The 10,343-nt window shown below is 36.1% G+C and overlaps 1 protein-coding gene across 4 annotated transcripts; it reads right to left on the reverse strand.

Annotated features, from left to right (window-relative positions):
* Positions 1 to 289: 289 nt before the first annotated feature.
* LOC132036119 (G-type lectin S-receptor-like serine/threonine-protein kinase B120) lies at positions 290 to 3,562 on the reverse strand. 4 transcript variants are annotated; one of them, XM_059426355.1, is made up of 8 exons: positions 3,243 to 3,561; positions 2,310 to 3,143; positions 2,095 to 2,232; positions 1,826 to 1,995; positions 1,513 to 1,723; positions 1,186 to 1,423; positions 956 to 1,106; positions 290 to 857 (listed from the first exon to the last, which is right to left on the reverse strand). In XM_059426355.1, exons 1-8 carry the CDS (start codon positions 3,529 to 3,531, stop codon positions 570 to 572), a joined length of 2,319 nt encoding a protein of 772 aa, XP_059282338.1. In that variant the 5' UTR covers positions 3,532 to 3,561; the 3' UTR covers positions 290 to 569. The 4 variants fall into 4 exon arrangements, with proteins under 4 accessions (XP_059282338.1, XP_059282337.1, XP_059282340.1 ...); XM_059426354.1 differs by having other exon boundaries at positions 2,310 to 3,561; XM_059426357.1 differs by lacking the exon at positions 290 to 857 and having other exon boundaries at positions 955 to 1,089; positions 2,310 to 3,562.
* Between the last annotated feature and the right edge of the window lie 6,781 nt (positions 3,563 to 10,343).

Here is a 10,343-nt window from a genome sequence, read left to right on the forward strand (position 1 = left end):
GTTAATAAACTGAACATCCAGAAAGGAATGAAAAAAACAAAGTGCAGGGCATTTCTCTGTTTTTCTCAAAGCCAACAATATAGTAGTTTCAAACTTAAGACCTTATCAACAGGTACAGTTTGAAATATCATTAAAAAAAAAAAAAAGGCTGAATGCATTGACAGTCCCTTAAATTTGTCTACAAATCTCAATTAGACACTCAAACTATGACATGATAAATTAGACACTTCCGGCTCATATTTTGGAAAAGTTTATGTGCGTGTTCACAAGCGTCCTTTACATAGATAAGTTAATCAATAAAATATGTCTACTCCTTTAATTATACACATCAGCATCAATTGGAACATACATGAGCTTTACGGTTTATTGAGGTTTTACCTATAGCTAAATTCTGAGAGAGCTCAAGATCAGGCGAGGGAAGTGCCACTCAGCTCTCCTTTTCAACGAACAAAATGAAAACTCTCTCTGATAATGAAAAGAGTATACCACAATTGCAGATACTGAATTCGAGAAGATGGTTTTTTCCTTAATAAGATTACTTCCATGAGAAATATGGAAGCTAAATCCTCTCATCGAGGTACTGGCAAGCTAAAGGTCATCTCATTTATGGAAAAATCATCTAATTGCTGAGATTGCCCGCTGTTGCGAAAAGCAGGTTGTTTTGGTTCAGGGATGGGCATTGTTTCGTTGCTTAACATGACAACTATGTCAGACATTGTTGGCCGATCAATTGGGATTTCTTGAACACAAAGAAGGGCAACCAGAATTGATCGTGTTGCCTTATTACGGTCGCAGGTTTCCCTTATTGATGGATCAATCAACTCCAACATTCTTCCTTCTTTCCACTTTTTCCATGCCTAAGATCCCAAATGATTTGAAATAGTATTAGTTAACAAGTACAACGAAAGAAGGAAACAAATTTGGACTAAGTTTTCAAATGTTTGAGTATATTTACCCATCCTAATAGAGACTCCGAAATTTCAGTCATGAAGAAGTCTGAGTTTCGTTCACCAGTCAGAATTTCCAATAGCAATACTCCAAAGCTGAATACATCTGATTTCTCCGAGAATTGGCCATATACTACATATTCTGGAGACATATAGCCACTATGCCACATTGGCGTAAATAAGTCTTCAGTAACTATACACAAGACGCAACAACAGAGTAATAACTAGTTATACTTACTATGTTCCGACCACTCGTTTTGTACTGGCCTGTGTTTGATCAGTCCCGAAAATCCTTGCCATTCCAAAGTCTGATATTTTAGGGATCATCTCTCGATCTAGCAGAATGTTGCTTACCTTCAAGTCCCTGTGAATGACTTTTAATCTTGAGTACTTATGCAGATAAAGCATTCCTTGAGCGATTCCTTCTATTATCCCAAAACGTGTAACCCAATTGAGTGTAACTTTCAATGAAGAGTCTAAAAAGAAAAATAAATATCCAATTAGCCAAGAGAACTGAGAATAACAAAGTTATGATTCTCACAAAGATAATACAAAGGAGTATAACCAAAAAGAAATTTGTCCAGGCTGCAATTTGGCATATACTCATAGATCAGTATCTTCTCCTCTCCTTCAACGCAGCATCCTAAGAGGCTGACAAGATTTTTGTGCTGCAAATTCGCAATTAGCTTCAACTCATTCATGAACTCCTCCAGTCCTTGTGATGACCTCCTGCTTAGCCGTTTGATGGCTACGTCTCCGAGCTCAGCCAGAAACCCCTAAAACAGTATGTTTAAATCCACATCCTCCATATCCATGATAGGAAATGAGACAGATATCTCAAAGAAGCATTAGTGAAATATTAACGCTGAATTTAACACCTTAAACACAGGGCCAAAACCGCCTTCTCCAAGTTTGTTATCTTCATGGAAGTTGTTTGTAGCATCTCTTATATTCTGCATGCTGTACTGTACCAACTTCATATCGTCTTTCCCAACTAAAGATCCACTAAGCACGGAGCTAACCGGAGCAGAATTTCCATCAATCCTATCTAGTTTTAAGCAAAATCAGTAAGGCAAAGCACTGTGAACAATACGAAATCTGAAATCATTACTACTGTAAATTTACAATTGAGAAATGCTAGATTCACCTGGTCCTTTCAAGCGTTTTCTTTTGAAGATAAGGGCAAAGATACTAATAAGAAGCAAGAGAGCAAAAGTTGCAGAAACAATTTCTGCAATGAGAATTTTGTGTCGTTGAGTTGAATTCCCAGTTAGACCATTAGTAACTGCATCCACAACACAGAAATTATAGCAGTCCGTCACTTCTTGTTAGTAGAATTGATAAGGATAGAACTAAACATACTTAGCTCAGAGCCATGAACTCGAACATGGAGAGATATTCGGCTGATAGAGTCATCTGCAAGATCCAGTAGATCTCCAAGCCATATAAAACAGGCGTTTTTCGAACAAGTATAAGCTGAGCAGGAGCAGTTCCTAATGCACTGAGTTTCACACTCCTTAATGCTCATATTTCCTAAGGAGATAGCATGATCTGGCAACTTCATGTTCTCGTGTTTCAAAAACCTATCTCTGCTATCACATCCCAACGCTCTTTTTCTCACACAACCTTCATTCCACTTTCCATTTATCCAATCTTTCGAAAATTTTGGTTCAAATCCTGTTACACATCGGCATAATCCACCTGTTCTGATCCCACAGCTGCCAAATGGACCACACTGTGCATAAAGTTCACACTTAACTTGTGGTGCTTGAAATTCAACATTCCACTTATTACTACCATTCCGATTCCACACCATCACCTGAAGGTACCCGATAGGATTCAGAACGACTCTTAATTTTAGTGGAGCTAAAGTAAGAAGTACATTTTCATTATCAGTAACAGAAAAATACGACGCAATTCCTCGCATATATCCTTTGCTACTATCGTCAAATCTATAATAAATACCGTTATGCTTCCAAATGTAAAAACGTGTACGCCCTTCTGTAGAGTCTATTCCAAACGAAAAATTTCCAGGCTGAGGATCTTGGTTACTCTTCCACGAATTGATCACGGTTCGTAGGCCACTAATTTTATTAAAACTGAGTCTCATCCCGGGTATTAATGTATCAGTAGGATGCTGAAAGCTCTGCCACAATTTATTTGATTCGCCATGTCTGAGAACAAGATTTCCGGTATCTAACAATGCCCCAACAGTAGAATTTGAAGTTAATAACTCCCCTGTAACATTTGATGACCAAATGAGTTTATTCTTTTCATAAAAAATAACTAAATTACCATCATCACCAATAGTGAAAACTGCAGTAGAATTCTGAGGGATTGGAGATTCTCTATTAGCAACCCAAACAACTGTTTGTCCAGGTATAGTATTGTACCATATGCCAAGGTAGATAAAAGTAGAATTTACTGGAGTGAAAAATCCTAAGGCAAAACTTCCACCAGCTGAAACTAATTTGTGACTAGCAGTGATTGATTCACCTGTTTTAACAGTGTTTTGGCTAGGGAAAAGTGGTAAGCAAGAACATGACAATACTAGTACAAGAGTTAGGACACTATCCAACTCCATTATTATCCATAGATGTAAAATGAAAGGTCCCCTGCACTATATATTACCCATTTAATGAAAGTAGGTGTGACTATTGGAGCTGGTCAATTTAATGATAAATTAAAATGGATAGTTTTTTATTTTTAAAAGTTTGGCTTAAAAAAATTCACCTGAATTAGTGAAGTCACTTTGTAAGTGAAATAACAATAGAGTGACTTTTCTGTTACAAAATAAAAAAAAAGTGATTTTTTTGAGATAATTAACATTTGTTGAGTTATTTTTCTATTTCAAAATTAAAAATATAATAACTTTCCAAGAGAACTATTGTTAATTGAGTGATCATATGAGAAATCAACTCTATTTAAATGCATACAACGTACTACAAAGTTGTTTGATTTCCCAAATAATATATTGTCAATTAAAGGAATTTATTTATATGATCTTTAAAATATGAAATGTGATACAAAATGAGAATGAATAAAACAAAAGTGTGTTTCCTCTATCCGGAGAATATAGTATCGTAACACTCTTTTCACTTTGGACGTCTCAAGAAATTTTGATACTATTTCCTTAAAAAAATATTTTACATCTTTTTCATAAGTTTAAGGATAAATCATTTTACTAATCAAATTTATATTTTAAATATAATAGTCCATCAAATTAAGTTCTAAACTATTATTTTACCTTGTACGTAAGTTAAACTAACACCGAATTTTCTTTGCCAATAATTGATGTCATATACATTGTATTGTAAGGAAGGAAACAGTTCGTTTCAATTGTGTACAGCAGTAGAGAATATCTAATCTTACAGCAAAATATATCAACTGTATCTGGAAGTTGAACGGACAATTTAATTTCCAGTGAATATATTCTTATGCAGTCAATTCAAGATATTGTTGATTTCTACATTTTGTTTCGTCTTGTCCTTTTTTCTCTTTTTTGGGGGGTCATCAATAATAGTATGATAAAATCTAAATATAAGTCCAAAATACTAGAGTCTCGTTACTATAAACGAGGTGTTGAGATATAATTGGGGCCCTTTGTATTTGGGTATCAAACTGACGTTACAGCCATTAATTTCGTGAGAAGACGTGGAACCAAAAGAATACATGATGAGGAGGAAAATTAATTGTAAGTATCTGCTTACACTTTAGCCTCCCAAACTCACATCGTAAAATTTCACTGGATATGTTATTATATCTAAGGAGCTAAACTCTCAAAGTCCCAACATAAATGGATGTGTCAAACGATTCTAATTTTTACAGCATCTAATTGAAATCTATGCCTGCACTTCTAGTAAGCATTTGGCTTTAGAAACCAAATACGTTTTCACTTTATTTGAATTTTTGAAAGTGGAGTTGAAGATATAGCTATAAATTGTGTATGGTTATAGTCTTTGTAAATAATATTTGGTTGTTTGAATGTACTTTACTTAAAAAATATGAAATATGATTTATGTTTCTCAATTTCTAAAAACTAGCAAAGCCATCTAACTTGACTAATTTACTCGAATTTGTCATCCTTATTATTTAATTTTCTTCCTCTAAGCAAATTCGTTAACTTAATCCTTATTAATTTATTCAATATATAAAAACGACATTCGTTAACTTTAATTCTTATTTTTTTTTTCAAATTGATCAACTCTCAATAAGTGTTAGGTTTTTTTCTATGAAGTTTAGAATGTTGGGTAACGGGTAGTACGGCATGCAACTGTTTGGTGGCTGATATAAATGGGGTCCTTTTTATAAAAACAAAAAAATTAGGCTAAAATTTGAAAAATAAAATTTAAATGCAATGGTTCAAACTGAAAGTGAAAAAAATGAAAATATGACTTTAGGTGTTTCCCAAAATTTGAAATTTTTATGGCAAAACATTGATTTTCAAATAAAGTGAAAAAAAAAATTAGGAAAAAGTAAATAATTCTCATGGCCAAATGGGTCCTTAGTTATTCATTAGGTGCTCTGTCGAAAATAACGATCTTTTTTTTTTTTTTTTTTTGTGTGTTTGTTTTGTGCGTCTCATATATGTTCCTTTTTGTGATTTGCACCTCTTCTTATTATTTTCTTGTATAATAATGAAAGCACTCTCTTTTTATATTTTCGCAAGGACAAAATAGGAAAAAGACAAATAAAAAATGAAGTAAAATTTAAATGGGCATTGAATTGAAGGATATTACAAGTAAATATACTTAAATTATATATGAAAATTGATATAACTACACATAATAATTAATGATCTTCCAATTCATCATAATATTGATCATATAACCTCTGATTATATAGTTATTCTTATATCTTTACAATAAAATTTCAAAGGTAAATTGCACTCAAATTGTGCATACGTACGGGAAGGACAATCAAATTGTGAAGCGCACATAGAATATTTTTGGAGTGTACGAGGTAATTTGCATGCTCAGGGGGAACTTTAGTAGCTCAGTTGGTTGACTATCAAAATTTTCACCTTGTTGGTAAGGGTTCGATTCCCCAATTTGTAATCCCTTTCCCTAGCTGCCAATTTAAAAAAATAAAAAAAGCATGCCCAGGCCTTAAAGTGCAAATGGGACTATCATAGCATTAGTCCTGTGAACCTTTACTCTCCCATGGACATGGTTGCCTCAAAGCATTTACAGGCTGTTTTGCTTCAACACAAGCCTCAACATTACTTTTTAAACCTTCAATTAATGTTCAGCACATACTCTTTTTCTTTTTTTTGAATTTTAAGGAGTGGACATGTGACAAAGGGTAAAGGAAGAACGACGAAGAAAAATTCTTAAAATTTTGTTTTTAGTTTGTTCTATACGTGTTGATTTGAAAAAATTGATTTTGTGCAGTAAAAGGTGGTAGTTTCTAGAGAATTGTTCTATCGAATTTAGGATAACGTGAGAAGAATTACTAAGGTATCCAAGACGGAAGTGGTAACTAGTGACATATTAAAGTTAGTGGTGGATGTAGTAGCTATTTTGATAACGAATTCATCAAATCAGTGTGTATATACACTAGTTATATACTTATTATACACTTGCTATATACCAGGTATATATCGGAGATGATTACAAACGATTACAACTAGGCGGGTGAGATTTTTTTCACCCGTCTGGCTAAAAATGCTAAGATCTCAAAAATAAAAAGGGGGCTTGGAATTGATACTTTTTTAAGTTGAGTACTTTGGGAATGAAATAAAGGGTGTATTAATTCAGTTACATTCTATAAAACCCTATACCATTTAGCACATATAATAATTTTCTGGACATTTAGATTTTATTAGTAGATCCTTATGGACTTACGATTTTCAACTAACTAAACATCCCTAGTCATTATATATTATTCCAGCTTGAAGATCAAATACAAAAATTCCCAAACTCCATTTTCCTTATATTTTAGTATAAGAAGATGTCTATTTTTCTCCGTTACTTATGTTTTACGTATTCGTTTTGGGTACATTTTTTCCGTTTCTTATGTCATTTTCTTTTTTGGTACATTTTTTCTGTTGCTTATGTGAATAATAATAATAATAATAATAATAATAATAATAATGGGGTGTCTCTTGTATTAGCTTGGATATATCGGAAAAGCTCGGCCTAAAACATTGAAGTCGTGTGAATTCTCTCATCTCCTAGTAAGCTCTCTAATCAGTTGTCTTAATCAGAAAATGACCAATTATGTAGTAGTAGTTCTTTTTGACTTCTGGGCTAGCATGTTTTTCTTCTTTTGGGCTAAGCATATTTGGAATTGGAACGAAGGTTTGCTGGAAAGCAACGCGTGTGGTTTACATAATACACGTCTCTGTATGGAAATAAATGTCCTAATTCAGAATTCCAAATGTACCTTATTAATGAAAAGGCATGAGGAAACTAACAGGAAAATCTATGAAACAATGCGAGCGTAGAAGTAATAAAAAACTGGTTGATATTCTTAATGCAGCACATAGTACACTTTTTGTAGTCATGTTCATTTTATTTCAATTAATGCGACACACTTTTCTTTTTAATTTGCTCCGAAAAAAATAATATTTTATAATTTATAGCCTCACAGACGCTTATATTTATTTTAAATCATAAATTTAAAAAATTATTCCTTATTTCCTTAAACTTCACATTTGGTGAAACAACGCCACAGGCCACGTAAATAAGGATGGAGAGAGTGAACCCCATTATAACGGCCTATTAAGTAGACCAGCTTGGTTTCATACTTTAACCGATGATGAGACTCTTATAATCTTTTTTTTTGCACGGATTGTCCTTCATTTGGGGTGGTCTTTAATTTTTGGCCTTTAAATTGGTGGTCTTTAAGTTTTGCCCCTTACCTAATATCCCGAGATTATGGGTTCGAATGGCAGCTCAGTAAAAAAAATAAAAAATCGCAAGGCAAAATTTGAGCCTTAAGACAGAATGGGCAAAAGTCAAAAACCACCATTTTGAGGGACAAAAATTAAAGACCACGCTAGCGAAGGACAATCCTGCAAATTGCCCTCTTATAATTGGACTTGAAAAAAAAAAAAGTTAGAAACCAAGCAAGGCCATCTCACTCCTACATAATTGGAAACTAAATTTGTATACGGTAAAAACCGGGTCAATGTAAGACCGGTGAGACAAGATGCTTAGAGGTTGAGTCCAATGAGCACGAGTATGTTCGGTCTTTTCTTTAGGCCGGGATTGCACCGAATGCGGGCGGCCGAGATAAGAGAGAGTGTATCCGTTGATCCGGTGTCTCGAACCAAACTCGACGTGGCCGTTAGTCCGGTTTCTCCAAGTCAAGCTCACGTGGCCGTTAGTCCTGTTACTTCACGTAATCCAGAATTGAACGTGGCGGTTGGTCGGTTGACCGATTCAGTGTCTTGCCACGCATCAAAAGCCGTTCTGTCATTTGTCCGACGACCATACGGGTCGAACCGTGCGATCCTATCTTATCCTTTTAGGGTTTCTTTATTCTAAAAGGTTTGTATTGTATTCGAAACCCGTAGGCGGACACATAAATAGAGGGACATTTCCACTACTTTCGGGGTTGGTTTTTTGGGATCTAGAATATTGTAATAGTAAATTATATTGAAGCTCTCTCTCTCTCTCTCTCTCTCTCTCTCTCTCTCTGATTTTAGTCCGAATCTGTGATGTTCTTTGGCTTTGTTTATCCACTCGACATAATATATTGCCATAAATATACATTCATATATATATATATATATATATATATATATATTTAGCTTAATCACCAATATCAACATACTCATTCAAGGCATTAACACATATATCCATATATACACATTATAGCATATGAATCCATATATATTTCATATCAACCAAAAGTAGATTAAAATTTATCCACATATCCTACATCTCATTTACAAATTCAATTATTACCTAAATCCGGGGTAAACAGTTTGGCGTCCACCGTGGGGCAAGGATAATAGTGGTTTTTTAATCTTTGCTTCTTCCTTCTTTCACCCGTTGATTGAGGAATCTGCTAGTCTCCGCAAAAAAAAGACAAAATGGCAAACAGCGGACAGTCTAGTCATGTCAACAATAACGAAATTGTGGCTGAAAACGAGAATAATAGTGGGTTACGAAATCCACCTACGGATCCAGCCGACCCCAATGTTGTGGACTCGAGAGAGGGCCTCGATCGGCAAAATACTGTCAATCAGGAGAATGCCGCCCTTCCGGCCACCGATCCCTTGAATACCCATAACTCAATTACATTGTCCTGGGCCCAAGGCCGGAAGGCATCGGATACTCCAGATGAGATTAATTTACGTTTAATTTTTGAAATGTTGCAGGAACAGGGGACTGCCATAGCCGAACAGGGAATTACAATAGCTCAGCTGCAGAGCAAAAATGATAAGACAGCTCCGGAAAGATCAAAAGGGCTCACTGAGCCTAGGAGGGATGAAACAAGGAGAGTCGAGAGTAATGGATCGGGAGCTGGTTCATCCACCGAAGTTCTGAAGATGCTCGAGACCTTAGCAAAGCCGATAGATTCAACAGAGAAGAGGGTGGAAACGTGCTCACTCTCGGGTGGATCGGATCCCGGGGCTCCGCCGGTCCCAGGGCGGTTCGAAGAGGTACATTGAGGAGCCTTTCCCAATGCGGCTCGAAGTTGATCCCGAAGAGGTTCAAAATACCTGATATCCAAAAATATGACGGCACAACGGATCCACAGGAGCACGTTACTTCGTACACTGTGCCATAAAAGGCAATGACATCGAAGAGGATGAAATTGAGTCCGTGTTGTTGAAAAAGTTTGGGGAAACTCTATCGAAAGGAGCATTGACACAGTACGACCATCCCGCTGACATTCAATTACTTCTTTTCGAAACGCTCACGGATGCGTTCGCCAAAGGCCCGTGGGAGCTAAAGGTGCGGCGCGGAAGGCGGACATCTTCGTATGGCCCAAGGGATAATGAGTTGTTACGAGAATTTGTGAACCCCTTCCAAAGGGAACGGATGGAGCTCCCTCCGGTTCCGGAAGAATGGGCTGCGCAAGCTTTCACCAAAAGGCTTAATCCTCGGAGCTCGACTTGACCTCATTCAAACTAAAAGAAAAATTGTTGGAATATGAGGCTGTGACCTGGGCGGATGTTCATAACAGATACGAATCAAAGATTCGGGTAGAGGATGACCAACTCGAACTTCCCCCGGGACCCATAAATATGAGCAAAAGCTCTGAGAGGTCGAGAAAAATTTACGAGCCGGAGACGCAACCATCGAGAGAAAGGTATCGGCCATACTCTCATTTGGAAAAGCCGAGCTTCAGGTCGAAAAAATCAAGGGTTGGTCCCAGTCACTTCTCGGGTAGGAGCGATAAGCGGGCAGAACACCCGTCAAACAGTCGGGGCCTCTC

Source organism: Lycium ferocissimum, chromosome 11, assembly GCF_029784015.1.
Source record: "Lycium ferocissimum isolate CSIRO_LF1 chromosome 11, AGI_CSIRO_Lferr_CH_V1, whole genome shotgun sequence".
NCBI lineage: Eukaryota > Viridiplantae > Streptophyta > Magnoliopsida > Solanales > Solanaceae > Lycium > Lycium ferocissimum.

What these genes read in the sequence shown, in the direction of transcription:
- LOC132036119 (XM_059426354.1), bottom strand. Translation starts at nt 3,531, where the DNA reads ATGGAGTTGGATAGTGTCCTAACTCTTGTACTAGTATTGTCATGTTCT. An exon ending in AAACGAGTGGTCGGAACATA is followed by an intron (nt 1,107 to 1,185) that starts GTAAGTATAACT and finishes AATGTGGCATAG; the next exon opens with TGGCTATATGTCTCCAGAAT. An exon ending in CGGAGTCTCTATTAGGATGG is followed by an intron (nt 858 to 955) that starts GTAAATATACTC and finishes TTGGGATCTTAG; the next exon opens with GCATGGAAAAAGTGGAAAGA.